The sequence below is a fragment of the Panthera tigris genome, chromosome B1, assembly GCF_018350195.1.
Source record: "Panthera tigris isolate Pti1 chromosome B1, P.tigris_Pti1_mat1.1, whole genome shotgun sequence".
Classification (NCBI taxonomy): domain Eukaryota; kingdom Metazoa; phylum Chordata; class Mammalia; order Carnivora; family Felidae; genus Panthera; species Panthera tigris.
Window position 1 is genome coordinate 34,680,689 of NC_056663.1, and position 22,090 is coordinate 34,702,778.

Genomic DNA, 22,090 nt, shown 5'->3' on the forward strand with positions numbered 1-22,090 from the left:
CCTTTCAAGGGAGGTGATGGAGTGATTCAGATGGGACCGCTTCTGGGGGAAGGAAAACGTTTGAAAGCCCCAAGGAAATCTTGAGACTCAGGGTTTCTTTTTAGAGTCGGCCTTTCATACTCTTTGCTAGGCAAAATGATTCAGCTGTCAAATAGTAGCCTAAGAAAAGGACCCTGGAAATTCCACTTTTACATTTCCTCTTTTGCCTTTTGGAGCCCTGGTGGGTTCAAGTTAGGTAAAGGATTTTCAAATATTCATCCATGATGAGAACAATGCCACTGTTGGAGTCATAGCATTGGATGACATAAACCCCATTTAAAAGTCTTATTTGCAGACACTATAGACAGACTCCCTGGAGCCCACCCTCCCATTGAACTTCGCACGATTTAGCACCCCACCTAGCTTATCCAGCACATGTGAAGACACCTATTGATTGAGGTAATTAAGCTTTTCTCCAAATCATATATTCTCTGGAGCAAATGTGTATTTCTCGTTTTCAAATAAGTTGTTCCAAGAGCTGGATCCAGGAGGAACTACCTAAGCTCATCCTTGGGAGTTCCCAGTTCCCCAGATAACACTTGGGGAAACGTGAAGATCAAAATTAAGCACAACCACTTGCATAACACGGCTTAGCATCTTGTGGTTGGCACTTGAATTGCCCGACCCAAGTCTAGCAGGCTCCACCTATTTGAACCAAAATATTTTACCTGACATTTTTGACCACCTACTGTGGATCAGGAACATAAGAAGTACGAACCTTTGATTTTTTTTTTTAATTTTTTTTTAACATTTATTTATTTTTGAGACAGAGAAAGAGCACGAACAGGGGAGGGTCAGAGAAAGAGGGAGACACAGAATCTGAAACAGGCTCCAGGCTCTGAGCTGTTAGCACAGAGCCCGACACGGGGCTCAAACCCACGGACCGCGGGATCATGACCTGAGCCGAAGTCAGACGCCTAACCGACTGAGCCACCCAGGCGCCCCCGACCTTTGATTTTTGTAACAATCCTGAAAAGCAGGTGTTTCTTGCTTTCCCTTTAAAAAGTTGCTTTTAAGTAGATACCGTTTCCATTTGACAGATGAACTACGGAGACTTAGACAATCTAAGTGTGCCTGAGGTCACAGAGCGAGTAGTGGAAATGAGATTTGAACCCAGGTCCGCGCGCCTCTAAACCGCTTCCTGACAGTAGAGAGGTGGCAGCGGGTCCAGCCTGTTCTTCATGGGAGAAGAGTGTGTGGCTGTCTGAATGGCTCACTGCTGATAGAGGGTGCTCACGGCCCTTGAAGAAGGTGAGCTGATGCTGCCTGATGTTTGTCAGGAATGCCTGGGACCTTCAATCCCAGTGATGTGAAGGAATTCTTCCCGTATCTCTGCCAGATACTCCCTGGAGTATAATACCTCTTCTTGGCGTAGCTTACCCTAGTATCGACCGAGTGAAAGCTGTATCCTCCAGGGGACTGAATTGAGTGTGAGAATGTCCTCAACTGCTTAGCCAGGAGCCCAGCGAGAACATATTGGGAGAGATCATTTAGCACGTTCTGATAAGCCACAGTCACGGCCAACTTTCTTCTGGCACGCACTGCCTCTCATTCATGTTAATCAAACACTGCAGTCCATGGGCATCTTGCCTTGAACCCTCTGACGATGGCCCACTCCCGAGCTAAACTGTGTGAATAATTAAGACCATCTGCTGCAGTAGGTCCCAGACTTCAGTCAGATGAGGTTTTGACAATACTCTCCAAGGTGAGCTTTCCCCTTGTGAACTTTCCTCAGCATGCCTGGAGAGGGTTGCTGAAACCCTCTTGAGCTTGCTTTTTGGTATCTGTGAACGAGCTGCAGATAGGTTCTGCTGACCCAGTTGGCTTGTGTTCAGGGTAGAAGGTGTTCCTGGAATTAAACATGGCCGTGGATGACCTGGGAGTTCTTCAAACGTGAATGCTGAATAGATCTTCCTGTTGTCTAAAAACTCCCCCAGCTGTGGGATCAGATACTACATTTGGCCAGAGGTCTCCACCATTTTTCTGATGTCTTTAGTAGAATAAAAATCTCTGACTAAGGACTGAGAGAGCAGGTGTGAAGAGGAGGAATGTGTCTTTCATCAATCCAAATGTCATCAAACGTCCAGAAAGGTAAAGGGAGAATTGACCATATTTGTTTACGATTAGGGGCCAGAGAAGGTAAGAGACATAGTGCTCTGTTGTTTGTTTTATTCAAATTAAAATTCAAGCTTTGCTTTTATTTTTCACCATTGGGAGCCTAATACATCTTTTCTTAAAAATTTTTTTAATGTTTATTTTATTTTTGAGAGAGAGAGAGACAGAGCACAAGTGGAGGCGGGGGGGCAGAGAAAGAAGGAGACACAGAACCTGAAGCAGGCTCCAGGCTCTGAGCTGTCAGCACAGAACATGATGTGGGGCTCAAACTCGAGATCATGACCTGAGCTGAAGTTGGACACTTAACCGACTGAGCCACCCAGATGCCCGGAGCCTAGTACCTTTCTTAGGGAAGCTCAAATCCTTTAGCCCAAAGCAGTCTTCTTAAGCAAATTGGTCACTGGGCAAGGCTGAGTATACCAGAGTGTGCTTTTCTCAGTCACAGGGATAAGAATGACTCATGAATAAACGTCTCAGTTCTGGTATCTGGATGCCTGGATGCAAATCCCAGCTCTATCACCTTTTAGCTATGTGACCTTAGGAAAATCACGTAGCCTTTTGTCCCTCAGTTTTTCCTCAGGGAGATAGGGATGCTTATAATGCTCTCAGAGGGCTGCCTGGAGCTGTGCCGTCCAATATGGCAGCCACCATCAAGTGGGGCCACCAAGCACCTGAAATGTACTTGTCCGCATTGAGATGTGCTGTGAATGTAAAGTACCCACCAGATCTCAAAGACTTAGTAGAAGAAAGGGATGTAAAGTATCTCATTAATAGTTGTATACATATATATATTTTTTCATGTTTATTTATTTTTGAGAGAGGGACAGAGCACGAGCAGGGGAGGGGCAGAGAGAGAGGGAGACACAGAATGCAAAGCAGGCTCCAGGCTCTGAGGTGTCAGCACAGAGCCCAACAAGGGGCTTGAACTCACGAGTGTGACATCATGACCTGAGCTGAAGTCAGATGCTTAACTGACTGAGCCACCCAGGCGCCCCTAATAATTGTATATTGATTACATACTGGAACAATAATGTTTGGGACATAAGATATAATATCATTAACATAATTTCATCCATTTCATTTTACTTTTTTAATGTGGCTACTAGAAAAATTTAAATCCCATATGTGGCTCGCATTGTGTTTCTATTGGGAAGCTCTAGTCTAGAGAATTAAATTGGTTCATACCTGTAAAGCACTTTTTATACAGTACTAGATACAGAATGAGTACAAGAAGTAAATAAATACAGGGTTCTTTTTTTTTTAATCCAGCTTTCTCTTTAACAGAATCTTACCTTAAAAATGCCAGCCCGTGTAGTGTCCAGGTTGCTGTATAAAAGCAGAAGTCATACTTTTGGAAGAAGGGGGGGTGCAAATGAATACATAAAACAGGTAGAGAGCAAGAAAGCGCATACGTCCCCGGGTGGGGGAACTAGTGGGGAATTGCTCACCACCATCTGTGCACAACAAAATGACCCGACCCCGAAGGTAGAGCACATCTGCCTCTCGGCACCTTCCGCTATAACGTTACGTTCAAGGGGAAGGCTCTGGAGCTGTCCCCTAAGCCTTCACTCTGCCTTCCTTCCCGAAGCCGGCATCTATTTGGAAATGGCCTCAGAGAGGGAATGGAATGTGCGTGGCCTCCATGGCACACTCAAAGCAAGAGATGATGCCCAGCCCCCTCCAGCTTCCTGAGCATAGCTAACGGTGTTGTAGGAGGTAAGCCGAGAAGGCAGAAGTCACTGGAGCAGGCTTCTCAGAGGAGGTGGGTCTTTTTTTTTTTTTTAATGTTTTTATTTATTTTTGAGACAGAGAGAGACAGAGCATGAGCAGGGGAGGGGCAGAGAGAGAGGGAGACTCAGAATCCGAAGCAGGCTCCAAGGCTCTGAGCTGTCAGCACAGAGCCCGACGCGGGGCTCGAACCCACGGACTGTGAGATCATGACCTGAGCCGAAGTCGGATGCTCAACCGACTGAGCCACCCGGGCGCCCCTCAGAGGAAGTGGGTCTTGAGGAGCTGCCATTCCCCATGGGTCTGCCATGTGGACCCCGCGGACACAACCGTTCTCCCCTCTGGGTGTCAGCATTGCTCACTGCCTGAGACATTCACAGGCCCTGAGTGTGTCGAGTCCAGCATGTGGGTAGGGGCTCATCCTTTGAGGGCAAACAGGTGTGTACAGGGGGTTGGCACATTTCTCAGGAAATCAGATGTGATGGGTTGGTACTATGCCTTACTCTGCGTCTCTTAGAGCCCATCTTACAGCCCAAGACTTTCGTCTAGATACTAAGCATTGATTATCTGTGGGGGCGAGATTTTATTATCCCAGGGCGTCTTCATCCCCCATAAATCACCCCGTCTGCCTACCACCTTCACTACACAGAGTGAACTTCAGAGGTAAGCAGGCACCTACGTCAGCTGATCTGAAAGGCACAGGAAGGTCCACCTACTCATGAAAAACCCGTTGCCCTTACTTCTAACATGGTGCAATATGTAAAATTCGACTACTGGAATTCGTATCTAGGAGTTCTTTGTTACAACGTAAAAGTCCTTAAAGCAATAATTAATTTATTCTTTAATGTGTTAAATTCCTAAATATGATCATTTCATGAGGAACGAATTTATCACCTTGCTTTTCAATGCACCTAGATCAGAAGAAAAAGGCAGGGGTGAAGATGTGAGGAGGAATTTATATTTATTCACTCAATAACTATTTGCTGAGTACTGTAGGTACTCAAATCAAGGGGTACTGAGCTGGCAGGAAGGCAAGAAGAAAACTAATGTGCATGAGTCTATGCTGTATGCTAGGAATTTTTACATGATTTCATTTAATCTACACACACACACACACACACACACACACACATCTCATTGCATTTTATAGATAAAAGAAATGAAGACCAAGAGTTTAATGGATTGGCCCATGGTCCATGGTTAGTAGTTGGCAGAGCCTTTTCTTGACCTTGGGTGTCTTGGCCAATTGGGTGCCTTGGTGTCCAATTCTATCTATCTGAGATGCCTTTGTCTGTCCCAGGCTCTAAATTCTTGGCTCTAAGAACTTGGTTCTTAGGCTCTAAGTTCTTGGTTTTTCAGTCAGGCTCTAAGTTCTTGGCTGAGGTCAGCTTGCAGAGGATCTGGAAGCATCCCGCTGGACCCCAGGATGCAGCCAGGGACCATGACAAGACCTCAGGTTCTCAGTCTCTTCTGTAACCTGAGTCCCTGCCACCCCTAGCCTCCAGTCCCTCATCTGTGCCATGAAGAGGGTGGGCTGGGACAGGGAAGGCAAGCAGATGTCGATTTCCATGTCAGATTCAACCAGCTAATGGTGGCTATGTAGGGTGTCTGGGAGCAAGACGTAAGAGGCAAGAGTGCTGGCACGGGTTTGTGATGACTGCCATAGGGCAGGGCGGGAGAAGGGCGGCGTGCCTGCTGGGCGTTTGCCATCCTGGGCACTGGATGAATAATCTTAAGAACTTTCTGGTTCTAAGATTTTATGAATCCACTGAGGTCCCAAATGGCCTAGGTGAGAAGACAGTTGGTATGGGTTGAATTGTGTCCCTTACCTTGCTCTGGTCAGTCTTTCTGGGGGCTAATCCCTTCCTCTCTGAACCCGGATCCTGATTCTGCTGCTGAAGTGGTGCTTCCTCCCTGGATCTCTCACTATCACCAACTGATGCTCTGCTACGGAGCCCACCCCAAACACGTGTCCCACGACCCCTCTGTGTGCGCATCTACTCCGTGCCACGGCTGCTCCAGCCACATCCGCTGATCTGATCGGATGGCCATCTGATGCTTGACATGCCTCTCCGCGGTGATTTAAAAACAACCTCTATGCTAGGATCATAGGTCAAAACGCTATTCAAGTAAAGTGGCTGGGAGGGGACCTTTGACTCCCTCATCTTCCACTGTGTAGGTCCTCTTGCCTCCCGGTGGCCCCTCCTCTCGTATCTATGGCACCATTGGTTCCCCGGAAGGTCCGGTTGAGTATCTTGGAATCAGAACACAAAGGTCCAAACCCTGCCTTCACCACCTCCGAGCGCTATTGATTTGGGGACGCTTTACTTTTAGAGCCTGAATTTCCACTTTTGATTATGGAAATAACCTTACTTGCTGACTCTGAATTCCCCTCCTGCTCTGAAGATCTGCCCATCCATCCTTTTCCAGCCCCTTCTAAAAACTGTGTTCGGAAGCCACCTCTTTCTGTCCCTGCACAGATTGCTTATTTCCACACCTATTGCTCTAGTCACATCATATGCTCTAGTCCAGACTACTCCACGTTTTCTTTTCCTAATTCTTCTTCCCAGCCCTGCTCAAGGCCTTCCTCCTCCCCCAGCCTCTCCTGACCTTTGTACTGAAGTGGGAGGAGTCCTGCATTTGGGAACCAGGAGATATAAATTATCCACTGCACTCGCTCCCTTAGCCAGGTGACCCCCGACATGGCCTTCCCCTTTCAAATGGCCCTGCATGGTCCTTTCTGGCAAAAACCTTCTCTGATTTTGTTCGAACTCACACAGACCTCTTGTATCCATACATCCATAACTCCTTTTTTAATGTTTATTTTTGAGAAAGAGAGCATGAGGGGTAGAGAGAGAAGGAGACACAAAATCCGAAGCAGGCTCCGGGCTCAGAGCTATCAGCACAGGACCCAGCACGGGGCTCCAACCCATGAACTGTGAGATCATGACCTGAGCTGAAAGTCGGATGCTTAACCAACTGAGCCGCCCAGGTGCCCCCCTAAACCCGTAAGTCTTAATGCTCCCATAGTCTGGGCCCAACTATTTAAAACTTGAGTACATTCTCTTCTTATAATTCTCCCATTCCAGAGAGATGGGACCAGCCCAAGAGACAATGGGAGAAAAATGAGAACATAATTTACATTCTAGATGGGGAGATAGGACCAATCCCACAAGAATGTGAGCACCTTCCGTTTCTTAGGTCTCTCCCACAGCAGCTAGCTCCATACTGGCTACAAAATAGGTGCTCAACACTGGGTGTTATATGCAAGCTATGAATCACAGGAATCTACCCCCCAAACCAAGAGCACACTGTATACACTGTATATTAGCCAACTTGACAATAAATTATATTTAAAAAAATAAATAGGTGCTCAGTTAAATACTCAGTAAGTATGATAGTACTTTTCATTTATACAGATTCTATGAACTGAAAGGAGCCGAATAAGGAGGTAGGGCACAGGAACTAGGAGGTCATACAGACTGTCCCTCCATTCTTGCAAGAACAGAAGGGACGGGGTGTTTTTCTGCACCCTAACTTATCGTCACCTCCTCTGAGAGGATAAATCCACAGAGGGAGCTTTACTGTACCAAAGTTCAGTCCCATACCCTGCAATTGTTCAGTTAAAAAAATGACATTTTCCCTTGCTCTAATGATCCTTTCTGGAAGGAGCATGTATGCAATATAAGACATTATTTACGGTAATGGCAGAAAGTTGAGGGAGTCTTTCTTGTTTGAGGTTTGGCTGCGGTTGGTCACCCCTCCCCTCTATTCTCACAGCAGAAAATTCACACAAGGCACCTACAGCAGATGAGAGCAGTCGCTTAGTATGAGAAAGCCAGGACTGGGGAAGGCAGCTTGGGCCACGATGGGGCTCCCACCTCCCAGGGAAAAGTGAGGATGACCTAATCCAGTTTTCCTCTGCTTTGCCCCTGTTTTCATTGGCTGAATATATTTTCTCACAGGTCCGAACGATGTATATATTTTACAGAGAGGAACACTGAAGAAGGGGAAATGGTTTGCTAGGGGTAATAGAGCACTCCCACTGTGCCAACCCAGCTATAACCTCAGAACGTCTGCCCCATGGCAGGTCTGTTGTTTACAAGTAAAACTGTGACACTTACCCACCATCTGCGAGGGCTGCGGTTTGCCTGGCCTCTTCTGCACCGCCCCCCACCCCCACCCCACCTTCCAGGAATGAGGATGGGTCTACCCTGAGCCAGCTGTACCCTGTCCTTATCCAAATCTTTTAAAATAAGGGACTAACGTATGCCAGGGACCGCGCTAAGCCTGGGGGCCGGGTCGAGTACCAGATCACCCACGCGGGCGCGAGCAGAAAGGGGACACCGCTCCCTCGGAGCCTGGCACTGCCCTGCCCAATCTGTCCTCACCCGGCCTGGTTCCCGAAAAGGCCCGAGGGAGGCAACGGGGCCGGAAGTCCAGGCCGCCCGGTCAGCGCCCGCCCCCCCCCCTCGGGGACGCTGGTCCCCCGAACGCCCGAGCGTCCTGAGCCCCCTGGGGCTTCCCTGAGGACTTCCGCGCCCCAGGTCCCTGATGGCCCGGGAGGACCAACCGCCCCGGGCCCCGGGCCCCGGGCCCCGCCCCCCGCAGCTGGGTCTGGAACCTCCCCCTTTCTGGCCCTGCGGGGCGGGGCTCGGGTCTCCCCGGGTCATCAGCGTCTCTGGACAGCGCAGCTTTTCAGAAACAGTGGGACCACCCTGGACAGATTCCCTGCAGGCCACCTTGCTCCAGGCAGCCGGGGCCTCAGGCCGAGGAGGGGCTGAACCCAAGCTCAAGTGCAGGGCTCTTGAGTAGAGCAGGCGAGGCCTGAACTGGGTGGCAGTGAAGCAGCTGCGAGGAGCGACCACAGGGCATTTTGCTCTCCACCCACCAAAGCTTTGCTTTGGACGTTGGTTTCCACCTGGTAGTTTTTCCCTCCTGAGGGTTGTTTGGATGCCAGGGAGAAAAATGGATTTTACAAAGCAATCATGGGAAGGAACATTCAGGAGAGAAAGCATGAAGAGATAATTTCAGAAGGGAGGGAGAGAAGAAGGAAGGAAGGAAGGAAGGAAGGAAGGAAGGAAGGAAGGAAGGAAGGAAGGAAGGAATGCAGGTGGCCAATAGCAAGGAGTGGGGGGCTCAACCTCACTAGTACCAAAAACGCTAGTTAAAACAAAATACCCTTTCCAGCTTCTCAGATACAGAAAAGTTTGAAAACATGGCCTTAGCTAGAATTTTGAATTTGTGGGGAAATCTACATACTACTGGCCGATGTGTAAATTGACAGTCTTGCGTGACGGTTTTCTAGTTTTGCAAAAGTATTGACTTTTTTACCAGCTCTCTGACCCAGCGGTTTTACTTTTTGGAATTGATCCCAAGATTGTGCAAAGTTTTAGCTCCAAGGATATTCATGTCAATAGTATTTATAGCAGTAAAAAATTCTGTGATAAGATTATCCAATTTTATCGTGTATTAATAAAAACAATCTTGGGGGAGCCTGGGTGGCGCAGTCGGTTAAGCGTCCGACTTCAGCCAGGTCACGATCTCGCCGTCTGTGAGTTCGAGCCCCGCATCAGGCTCTGGGCTGATGGCTCAGAGCCTGGAGCCTGTTTCCGATTCTGTGTCTCCCTCTCTCTCTCTGCCCCTCCCCCGTTCATGCTCTGTCTCTCTCTGTCCCAAAAATAAATAAAAAACGTTGAAAAAAAAATTTTTTTTTAAATAAAATAAAAAATAAAAAAATAAAAACAATCTTGTAAAAGAATAGTCCAGGTGGCATAATATTCGCAACATACTGTTAAATGTGAAAAGCAGTTTGCAGATAAGCATGTAGAAAATTATCCCCGTGTTTTGAAAGGATATATGTATGTACAGAAAAAAAGGCTGGAGGGGTATATACCCCCATGTTGATAATGATTACCTCTGACAGTGATACTGTGAATTATTTTCTTCCTTTTACTTGTTTGCGTTACCCAGATTTTTATCATTAGCTTGTATAACATTTATAATAAGGAAGAAAAAAAGCATAAAAGTTATTTCTAAAAGAAGAGAGAAGCATCTGGGTCTAATTCTTTACAATCCCCCAGAGTAAGAAGCAGAAGGCCCCACAGAAGAAGCAAAAAAATTCAGGAGCACTTTTCTAGGAAAGATTTAGGAGTTGAACGCTGGCCATTCCCACAGATTGGAGAATCCAAGAAGCTGGGTGGAACAGTTTATAGATACACACATCCAGAGAGTAAGATTTCTTTTTAAAAATTTCAGGGCCACATATTCTTTTCATTTCTTTCTGAGACATGAATAGATGATCTAGGGGCACCTGAAGCTCTCCTGTGAGGGGGAGTCTGGTGATGGGGCATAGGGGAGACAGGCAAATCCTGGACTGGGGTGGGCTGCTAGAGGTGGTAAAGCCTGGTGGGGGGAGGGCACAGCCTGGGTCAGTCTGTTGCCCATATTCAGAGCCTGGCTTGCACATCTTACCATCAGTGCAACCTTGGGTGACTTGCCAAACTTCTCTGTGCATCATTTTCCTCCTGAGGATAATCATGGGGTTTACCCCATTTGAATCAGGTATGTTAGGACACGCAGGTGGTTTGAAGGAAGAAGTTTATACTCATTGATTCCTAGAAACAGGAGGCAAGGCACACCACGGGGGACCACATGCAGAAGCACCAGGGTCGGTCAAAGGCAGAGGGAGTGAGGGGAAACCGAGGGCTGTGACTGCCCCAGGAAGGAATGGATGAGGCTAAAGAAGCAGGCTAAGCAACTTGAGGACCAGCCGATTGAATAATATCGGCTCACTCTGGGGCATTAGGAGCTGTCTCTAGTTGTCTGGTACCTGGCACTGGGGTGATTAGGGCAGGGGGATAATGCCCCAGATGGGATCCTAAGATCGTATGAGATTTGGGTAAGGTGGTAGTTGGGGGGGGGTGGTGGCTCTGGATTGGTTGGTTTGCCTGGGAAAAGCGCACCTGTAAGGAATTAACTAGCCCTGGGAAGGTTAATTGTGTAAAGCACAAGCAAAATACTATTTTAAAGGAAATCAGAGGACACATTCATTCTGATTAGAGGAAGAATTTCCTGCGCCCTTTAGGGCCCTTCTAGCTGGGCACCTGACACATTGGCACATTGGCACCTGACAGATTAACAGGAGAAAATCAAATTTAATTTCATACATATGGGGAATCTACACAGACATGGAAATTCCAAAGACAGACAAAAGGAGGTACATTTGTCTTCATGAAGTAAAGGAAGGGGGTAGGGGTCTGGGACTTCAAAGGGAAGAATGCAGTTCACGGGAAGATGATAAAGAGTAAATGTTTGGTAAACAATGTTTGCAGGGGCGGGGCGGAGGGGGTGGGGGTGGGGGGAGCACTCAGGCCAACTCAGAAACAATGGGACTCACAGGACTTTGATCAAACAGGCCTTGCTAGGTTCCTCCCTGTCTACCACACCTGGTTCACATCATAATGTAGTTCTCTATGGTGACAGCTCTCTTCCTGGAGCAGGTTCTCCATCTAAATATTTTTTAGGCAGTTAAAGGGGAGGGAAAGAGCTTTTCCTGAATCTGCTAGGTTTTGATTGCTTTGAACTCAAAAATAATCTTCATGCTAAAGTGGCCCATCTTGGAGTGGCCTGCCCTTGGCCCCCACAGAGGCATCTGGGAAGGTTCCCTTGAAAAATGGAAGGGGCTGTGACACACACTCTTTGGAGGGAAGGGGAGCGAGAGAGGATGGGGACACAGTGAGGTGTAAAACTTAAACCAAGTATAGGCTGCTGTGATCAGACAGGTGACATGTGAAAGTCTGGAGCGAGGGCAGGGAGAGAGGGGTAGTGGGAACTGAAGCCAAGAGTGTAGCTATGTGCCGATTGTAGCTGCTATGTGCGGCTTCTACGGGGCAGGCAGAATTTGGACATTTCTTACATGTGCTGGTGGATGGTTGATGTCTTGGTAGCTTGGGAGTGGCTAGTTCTGGCTTTGCCTGCCCGAAGGGGCAACTCCGATAAAGTCCTCAGCCCTCCCTGGTTCTTGATTTTCTCCCTCGTAATAGAATCCTAATCCCTGCCTCCCTCACCACGCCCCACGGTTGTAGCGAGGCTCAGTCGAGCTTGTGGATGCAATTGTGCAACAATGGGAACGAAGCGTGGCCGGGGCACAGGAGGCGAGGATGCTTCCCTTCAGAGCCACGTTGCTGGCTGTGGTCCGAAGGGGGCCACTGCAGGAACCCCTGCGACTTTCCGACCTTGTTTGTGACTCACAGGATGATGGCGAATGGATCTCCAGTGTAACCCGAACTAGCTTGTCTCCCTAACAGTGGCCCCGCACCCGCTACGGGGCACTGGGCACTGCCTGGCCCTCCCGGCAGACGTGGAGCTGCCTCTCCAAGTTAGATCATCCCCCCTGGGCAGCTCTGGGCAGTTATCTGGTCCTTCCTTGATGGTGACGTGCCATGAACTGAATACAATTAGCCTAACCCTCTGTACCTGATTAAAATAGAAAGTATTATACTTCTGGCTTCCACATACTGGTCCTGGTTTTCCTTCTGGGGCCCCATATTCCAAGACTACTTCCTCTCCTGTGAAACATACCTGCAGTCCTTTTAAGCTAGTGATTCCTTTCTCTGAATTATGGAAGCACTGAGACACATGATCTAAGTGGTTATCTCTTGCTATAGCCCTCCCTGTAGGATTCTTAGAGGTAGGCTCCACTGGGCTACGGTGACCACAATTGTGAGAATTTACATTTTTTATTTAGCAAATGCTCCTGCCGCACTTACAGTATGTGCCACTCATTCAATCTCCGTAACATTTCTGTGAGCTACATAGTATTATCCCCATTTTATAGGTAGGAAGCACAGAGAGGCACGGAGAAGTTAAGTATTTGCCCGAGGCTGCACAGCTGGTAGGTGTCAGAGTGAGGATTCAAATGCAAATCATCTGGCTCTAGAGTCTGCGCTCCCCGCTCCTCTGCTGTCCAGTCTTCCCTCACCTGATGACAGGCCGCTCAGCCCTCTCCTGTCTGCCTCCCCTCTGTGCTAAGAGCAGACTAGACTCGGCCCCCCAGCACCCCTCAGGGAGAGAAACCATGCAAAAGGACGGACCTGCCACCAGGACGTCACCGGCATCAGGACTGCTGCCTGAGGCTTCTGCTTGCAGAAACCATAGCTCAGCTAAGGACAGGCCCTGCGTGAGGGCTGTTTAAGGAGACTTTGCTCCTGACCCCCTTGCTCAGCAGCCTCGCCCGGACTGCGGTCCAGAGTATGAGCTAATGAGATCCGAGGTGTGGGTGGGCAGCGTGCCGGTGTGTCTGAAGGCCCAGAGCCTGAGAGCAGAGCCATAGGAAGGCTCAGATGTGTGTGCAGAGAGAACAGCCCATGTTATGCTGGTGTTTCTCCTGGTGTTCTCTGTACCTGGAAGAGGCCATTTCCGTCCAGCTGAGCTAACGTCCCGAAGGAGGGAGGACATCGCACACGGGAACACCCGGAGAACACACCCAGGGCCCACCCCCCCATGCAGTGCGCTTAAGCGCCATGCCTCACCAGTGGCTCAGTCCCTGGAACCAGATCACCCTCTCATGCAATAAACGTGTCCATGAACCTGTAATGTTTACTATGGAGGAACCAAAGAAGAATGAGCTACAATTCCTGCCCTCGAGAAGTTTGTAACCTACCTGGGGACATGGAAGTGTCTGGAAAGGTTGAGAAGAATGTCTAGATAATGAGCCCACCTTGGAAGGAGAGAGCCACAGAGGCTGCTTCAGTAGGGATGTTGCATAAAGGAGGCAGGAACTGGTCTGGGCCCTGGGGAATGAGCTGTACAGAGGTGGGGAGAAAGAGGAAGAGTGTGCTGGATGCCCTCTGATTGCCCTGTCTACTGCTCCCCTCTCTCCCCACCATCCCCTCTGCCCCAGGAGACCAACCCATACAGACTGCACCCCCCCGCCCCCCGGGGCCTGGCCTCATCCTGCAGGGTGAGCTTGCCCAATAGGAGACACTGGAAAGAGAGCAGAAGACAGAAGAGAGTGAGGTCAGGCATTTATTCTTCCTGCTCCTGTTGCTGTGGTTTGGCTCTAAGACCCTTCACTGAAGCCACAGCTCCAAACAGGCGACCCGCTCAGCTTGGCCATGCTCTCTGGTCCTGTCACTCCCTCCCCAACCCCTCAAGCTGGAGCCAGAAGGGTCTTGCCTCTATTGCCAGCCCAGAGTACTATGTTATCTTTTGTTTGTTCCTCTGAGCTCTGCTCAGAGCTCGTGTCTGAGATGGTCTTTTTTTAAAACTGCTCAAATTAAGTTTGAATGTGCTCTGGTTCCTGCCAGGAACCCTACTGAAAACACACACACACACACACACACACACACACGCACACACACACGCACACACACACACACACACACATTTCAAAGATACGGAATGGTAGATGAGCAGAACAGGTGAGAATTCACAGACCTGTCAGCTGAAGTGTAAGGTGGGAGAAGACAGGGGGTCGGGATCCAGAATGTCAGGAGCTTCAAATACTAAGCAAAGGAGTAAGGAACTCGCCGGACGTTCTGTAGATCCCTATAACCTGCATTCCTCCCTGTCTTCCAGGACACTCCTGCCTGCCACCCCTCACCACCCAGCACCCCCTCGGTCAGGTCCTCCAGCCAGAGGACAGGGATGGAGAGGCGCAGAGTCTGGCGCCTTGCCAGCTGTCTGGCCGTGCTCTCGCTGCTCCTGTCCCTGAGCCTGGCGCAATACGAGAACTGGTCGCACTACCCTGAGTACTTCCAGCAGCCGGCCCCCGAGTACCACCGGCCTCAGGTGCCCTCGGACGTCGCCAAGATCCAGCTACGCCTGGCAGGCCAGAAGAGGAAGCACAGCGAGGGGCGGGTGGAGGTGTACTACAATGGCCAGTGGGGCACCGTGTGTGACGACGACTTCTCCATCCACGCGGCCCATGTCGTCTGCCGGGAGTTGGGATATGTGGAGGCCAAGTCCTGGACCGCCAGCTCCTCCTACGGCAAAGGGGAAGGTAAAGGCTCTATGCTTTGGAACTGAGTGCTGGTGTCCCTGGAAAGCCCAGGAATGGTCCCCTTTTGCACAGTTAACCTGGTAAAGGAGGCTACAATTGCTGTCAAGTGTGAATTCCTGGTGATACTTCGGCTGGATAGCCTCCTACGTCTGCACGGGAAGGTGGGAGCAGACAGGTGCTGGGAAAGGGCACAGTGACCAACCAGCCTGCTTTGGACTTTCCTGGTTTTAGCACATGAAGCCTGCCATCCAGGAAATGCCTCCTCTTGGCCAAAGCAGACCAGTTGGTGACCCTAGGTGAGGGCTGATAGCAGGCTGTACCCAGGGCTCTGTGTGCCCTGCCCGGGGGCGCATCAGCCAGGGGAGGTGGCGCCTTTCTCCCAGTCGCCCCCTTGCAGGGGTGCCTTTTGCTTTTACTCACAAAGGCCACCTATAGGCTCCCGTTCCCTGCCTCTCCCCACCATGCAGCTCACATAGCATTCCTGTTGTTAACACTAATATGCTGTTCTGGGGTTGTCCGTGATAGGAACAGAGTTGCTTTGGGTTTTTCACTTTGGTTGGCCTACCCTTTCTTCCCTTGTCAAAATCAAATCAAAATATTTTGGGGGGAAAAAAAGATGTTTTGGTAAAAGCTTTGAGGGAGAGCAGGTGTTAGAGTCCAGAACCCTGAGCTGGGTCCACGGAGGTGGGGAGCTAACCCATAATGTTCTCAGTTAAGGTCCCGGCTAGAGTCTAGGACTCTAACTTTTGGAAGCCTCCCAAGTGGTTGTATATATATCCATGTTTGGTAGTCATGGAAATAGATCGTTATGATGATCCCTTTCAACCCTTGCTTTCTGTTGCTCTAGCAATGACAGGAAAAAGGAAACCCATCTCATATGTATCTTGCCTCCATGCAATTGAGTATGTTCTGTGGAAATAACCAGACCAAGAGACCACGCTTAGAGTAAACTGTTCTTGAAGCTACCTCCGGGTTCCCTGGCGGTGCCAAGATTAAAGTAGCAAAGACGAGTTGGCAAATGCTGTCTTCTTTTCAAACCTCTGGACATGTCTCCATACTTGTACATTGCCATGTATTCTGCTGGCCGAGTAATCCAGAGGTAACGTCAGGTTTGTGTTTTCAATCCCAGGCTCTTAAGCCTAGGTCTTTTATAACAAATACTTTTCAGGGCTGTGGGGTTTTTTCAGTGGCAACTTTATTTTATTTCTACCCAGACTTAAGGTTTACCTGTCATCAGATTAGATGGATGTGGTTTTTTTCCCCATCCCAAGTTCACCTGACCAGAAGTAGGCATGGGGTTGCCAGGAGGTGGGTTAACCTGGCTCAGACTTCGCCATCCAAGGGGGACGAAGGGAAAAGAGTTAAAGAGAGCAGAGGGAATGTGTGAAGGAGCAGTTAAAACCATGGTGCCTGGAACCCGGGCTGGGTGAATAGAACGGTACTACTTGGGGGACTTGTGTGGAAGGCTGTAATGGGTCAGGGTAGAGACTGCAACACAAGAAGGAGGGTGCTAGAAACATCTTTGGGGATGGGTAGGGATGCGGAAGCACAGCAGAAGGGTTGAAATGGACATTGGGGAGGGGTGCCATTGTTGGTGATGACAAGGTCTAGGCTGAGACCGTGGGAGAGTGGCTGATGTAGGGCAGAGGAAAGGCAGTGGGGAGAGAAGCTTTAGTCACAAGATGCCAAAGAGTCCTGGAAGGGTCATCTGTGTGGATATTGAAACCAGCAGGGCTCAGGAAAGGAGAAATATCCAAAAGAAAGGGAGAAACAAATGTTAAAAAAAAAAAATTGTGATCTGTCATGTCTCCCAGCCTTGGGGATTATGTTGTCTGCATAAAGTGGCACTTGATTTTTACATCGAGAGAGAGAGAGAGAGAGAGAGAGAGAGAGCGCACAAGCTGGGGAGAGGCAGAAAGAGAGGGAGACACAGAATCCAAATCAGTCTCCAGTCTCCGAGCTGTCAGCACAGAGCCCGACATGGGGCTCGAACTCACAAACCGTGAGATCATGACCTGAGCCGAAGTCGGACGCTTAACCGACTGAACCATCCAGGCGCCCCTGAATATAAAGATCTTTGAATATCTTCAGCATCAATTTTGGATTCTCAGCACTGGGTACATGGTAGGCACTCGGTAAATATTAGCTGATTGATTCATTTTGATTTAGAAGAATACTAAAAAGAGCTGACAAGCAGTCATTGGCATAGAGATCAGAGGATGTGACCAGCACCCAGGGGTGTGCTCCCATGGAAGGAGTTTAGCCTGCAAGTCAGCTCTGTACGTGAATTGGGAACCCATGGCTGAGCACTTATGAGGCCATCCCTGTCACCTGCTCCTGATGTGCAGGCAGTAGTAACAAAGCCCCAGGAGAGCATCCAGGCCCTCCCAGTTTTCCCAGCCTGGACTGTCAACCGGTCTTTTCCCCTAAAGTGTCTTTGAGCTCAGGGAACTCATGGACCCTTTCAGAGGGTTCTAGAGGGGACAGCTGCTCTATTTCCCACCCTCTGGTTGGGTGTCACAGTGACCTTTACTTCAGTCTCCAAACCTGAGATCAGATCTGATCGCTCCACTGCCCCCGCCCCCACCCCGTTGTTCAGATTGGAGTGACAAAGCCAGCAGATGACCACAGGGGGGAGGGGGGTGGGGAGCAGAGGTTCTAACTTGAACAATTGCCCTGAAAGCAGCAGGGAATACTCTGGCATTCAAAGAGTTTCATTTGTGATCTCTATCTTCCAAATGGTCTGTTAATTGGTTTCTACATCTCCTCTCCTTTCATCAGGAGGAGCATGTCCTAGAGTGAATGAATGGACAGAGTAAAATGAAGTTTTGTTTCCGGAGCAGCTGGCCTTCTGTGCCCAAAGTTAGAGCCCCATCTGTGATCCAAGGGCCTCTTTCTAGCAGCTCCGAACTGGGCCCAGAACCACCCTTCATCCCGGCAGGCAGAACCAGGGCTGGCTGCTTGGGGATCAGGACGGTCTAGTTAATAGGAATTAAGCATACTGTTAAGTACTGTTAAGAAAACATACTGCTATCGAATCGGGCCAAATTAGGATATCGTGCCTGGTGACACTATCTTAGGCTACGTAGAAATTTACACTTCTACAATCTACGAAAAAATAACTGGTGAGAACATGTGAAGCGTAGGATTATTGACAGTGAAGGGTAGCTCTTTGGGATGCCTGGGTGGCTCAGTTAGCTGAGCGTCCGACTTTCAGCTCAGGTCATGATTTCACAGTTTGTGAGTTCGAGCCCTACATCGGGCTCGCTGCTGTCAGCGCAGAGCCTGCTTCAGATCCTCTGTCCCCTTTTCTCTGCCCCTCCCCTGCTCTCTCTCTCTCTCTCTCTCTCTCTCCTCTCTCTCTCTCTCTCTCAAAAATGAAAAGAAAAGAAAGCAGCTCTTGGGGTCAGCTCTTTGAGGGAAGTTAGTTCCCTTAGCACCCCAGGGAGCCAATTTCAAATGTTCCTTATCAAAAAGTAAAGCAGGTCCTAGAGCACCTGTTCTGCAGTTCCCAATGGTTCTTTTAGCTTTGTGCTGTCCTGCTTCCCATCCCCTTAGCCAGGGTGGTTTCTCTTATCACAGATGGAATAAGGGCCCTGCTCCCTTTCACCATCTCTGTCCCTTCAGCAACGTTGCCACTGAATTTCCAAAGAAGAAGCCCCACTTCAAACGCGGACAGTCTTTTCCGTTGCTAATACTCAGCAAGACAAACATTGGTTTGTTGCTGAAGCAGCAACTGATTAGGGAGCATATGTTTCCGTGGAGTTCGACGGCTGGGAAGCAAGGCCAAATTGAGAAACCAGTTGGAAAACCTCAGCCCAGATGTTTTCAATAAGCTTGTTGTTCCCCACAATGTGTCTGAGGTGCTCTGGTTCAGGCCCTGACCAGCCATCCGTCACAGCGAACACATTTCAGAAGGTCCCCGGAGTCAGGGACTGGCCCCGCATCCTCTCTGACCTTGAAGAACCTCAGATTCTCCTCAATTTTCTTGCCTCTATAATGGGAGTGTTTTTATCTGTGTTTTCCTTTCCTCGTGGAAACAACGGGATTCCCTGTTTTTCTGATTTACTGGAAGGAGGAAGGCAAGGGGGGCTGGGCACATACTGGGCACATACATTATCTCATCAAATCTCCATGGTGACCTGTTTGTTGGGGATTCTTGTTTCCACTTTAGAAATGGGAAACAGGTTTGGTTAAGTAGATGGCCAAGTTATGTGGTGCCCAAGCCCAAGGCAGAGAGCTTTTGAGCCCAGGTTATCTGGCTCCATTATAGTATAGAGCCCTGCCTGAAGCCATGAGGAAAAGGAGACATTTGACTTTGTTTCCTTTCATTTTGTAGGGGTACTTACGAAAATCACTATTTGAAAACCCTTTAGCACTTTAAAAAAATTATTTTTAATTGTGATAAAATACACATAAAAATATGCCGTCTTCATCACAATTCAGTGTACAACTCAGTCGTGTTAGTACCTTCATATTGTTGTACGATCAATCTCCTGAACACTTTTTTAACTTGCAGAACTGAAACTCAGTCCTTACTCAACAACCGCTCCTCCTTCTCCCCTCTCCCAGCCCCTGGCAACCTCCATTCTACTGTCTGTCTTTATGAACTTGACTCCTCTAAGGACCTCATCTAAGTGGAATCATCTAGCTTCTGTCATTTTGTGACTGGCTTATTTCACGTAGCATAATGTCCTGAAGGTCCATCCATGTTGCAGCCTCTCTTAGAATTTCCTTCCTTTTTAAGGCTGAGTAATAGCCCAGTGTGTATGTAGACCACAATTTGTCAATGGACCCTTGAGTTGCTTCCAGCTTTTGATGATTGTGAATAATGCTGTATTGCACGTGGGTGTGCAACTATCTCTTTGACACCCTGCCTTCAGCTCTTTTGGGTGTATACCCAGAAGTGGGGATTGCTGGATCGCATGGCAATCCCATTTTTATTTTTAAAATATTTATTTATTTATTGAAGTGTAGCTGACACACAATGTTCCATTAGTTTTGGGGTGTACAACATAGGGACTGGAAAAGTCTCTGCGTTACACCGTGCTCACCAGGAATGTAGCTGCTACCACCTGTCACCATATAGTGCTATTACAATACCATTGACTATATTCCCTGCTGTGCCTTTCATCCCCACGACTTACTCATTCTATACCTGGAAGACGGTACCTCCCATTTTTAATTTCTTGAGGAGCCGCCATACTGTTTTCCATAGTGGCCACACCATGTAAAATTTTTGCCAACCACTAGTGCATGAGGGTTCCAGCTTCTCCACCACTTTGCTGACACTTGCTATTTTCTGTCCTTTTGGTAGTAGCCATTCCAGTGGGTATGAGGTGATGTCTCATTGTGACCAACCCTCTAGTACTTTCCATGCTGAATTCTCTACTTAGTGCAGATCAGGTAGAGACACGGAGGTGAGCAGAATTCCACAGGGCCCCCCAGGCAGATTGTTCGCCTGACTTCTGGAACGTGAGGAGGCAGCTCTGTGGGTTGGTCTAGCCGGGCCATCTTGAATTCATTGGCTAGGAAACATCAGGAAGTGAGAAGAGCACTTGCTGGACCAGGTTCTGGGTTCAGGGGGTGAACCTCACTGGGTTCAGTGGGAATACTAATGCCTTGAGGCACCCAAGAGTCAGGGGAGGTGATACGTATGAAAATGCTGGAAAAACCCCAAACCTTCAGTTGCAGGATAGCTTACATTTTCCCCAAGGGGTCAGAGTTCAGCCTCTGCTGCGGATGGAAGGTGAGTCTGGCTTGTGCCATAGTCAGCATCACTAAAATCACCATCGTCATTATTGTTACCATGCTTGAGTAACTACGGGCCAATGATAAACTAGGCATGCACCATGTATTATCTCTAATCTGTATACACAGCCCTGCAGTTGAAGTGTCTGACGAGAGGGGCTTTGACCAAGGCCATATAGCTAAGTGGCTCTGCCAGCATTAAACCCAGCTTAGTATCCAACATCTCTGCTCTTTCTACCACGCCACGTGACTTCTGGGCTCAAATTTGGTTTCTGTTCATATCACATTCAGTCTGCCACATCCCCAGATCACATCAGCTGTCCACTCTGGAACGGGAATCCAGATGGTCTAGAACTATACCCAATATATTAAACATACTAAAGATCGATGGATGACCACAATAACTGCCAAAATGAGAGAAAAATTCTCTTCCTGTGTATGGCGTTGGTGCCCCCAAAGACTCAAACCTCCTTTGACGCAGTGCTTGGTCTCTCTCTTCTCTGCTTCCTTCAGGGCCCATCTGGTTGGACAATATCTACTGCACTGGCAAAGAGGCCACCCTCGCAGCTTGCTCCTCCAATGGCTGGGGTGTCACCGACTGCAAGCACACAGAAGACGTGGGTGTGGTATGCAGTGACAAAAGGATTCCTGGCTTCAAGTTTGACAATTCGTTGGTCAACCACATAGAGGCAAGTCTCGTGCTCTTGATGACCCCCTCACGTGAATACTTTCCTTCTTCCATGAAACTCCGTTCTTGCCTACTGATTCCAAGAGGAGTGTGTGAGCACGAAAGAGGGGACCCAAGCCAGCCTGGTTTGGTGCAGGGCAGTTGAGGAGAGGGCTTCTGGGGAAGGGGATACCGTCAGTGGGGAAAGGGCATTCCAGACACATTCCAGAATGGCTTGGGTAAGGGCACAGAGGGGCTGAGGTGTCAACTGGGGATAAATAGGTCAGTACTGCCCAGCAGTAGTGGGAAATGAAGCTACCAAGGGTGCACATGAAAGCCCTTCTGTGCTCTTCCCAGGAGCTTGCCCTTTGCCCTGAGAAAATGTACTAGTTATCAGTTGCCGTGTAACAAATTACACCCCCCGCCTCCAAATTTTGCAGATTCAAACAACAGACTCTGTTAGCTCACTTAGTTTCTGAGGGTTGGGAATCCGTGAGCAGCTTAGCTGGTTGACTCTGATCAGATTCTCTCATGAGGTCACCAGGGGCTGGGGTGACCTCTCCCAAGCTGACTCAGGCAGCTGTTGGCCAGCTTTCATTTCTTTCTGGCTGTCAGCTGGAACCCTCTGATCCTCTGCACACAAGCTCTCTATAGGCTGCCTAAGTATCCTTAAGACGTGGAGGTTGCCCTTCTCCAGAGCGAGTGATTGATTCAAAAGGGAAAGAGAGAAAGGGAGAAAACGTGGAAGCTACAACCTTTCATAACCTAATCTTGGGAGCAATATA

General features: G+C 48.9%; 1 protein-coding gene across 1 annotated transcript in view; it reads left to right on the forward strand.

The window, feature by feature from the left end:
• Positions 1-22,090, forward strand: part of LOXL2 (lysyl oxidase like 2) — a 92,908-nt gene that overhangs the window by 14,484 nt on the left and 56,334 nt on the right. Inside the window, exons 2-3 of the mRNA XM_042983236.1 lie at positions 14,464-14,887; positions 21,152-21,327. Coding sequence (XP_042839170.1) covers positions 14,533-14,887; positions 21,152-21,327 — 531 coding nt within the window. The 5' untranslated portion in view covers positions 14,464-14,532. The remainder of the gene's footprint in view (positions 1-14,463; positions 14,888-21,151; positions 21,328-22,090) is intronic.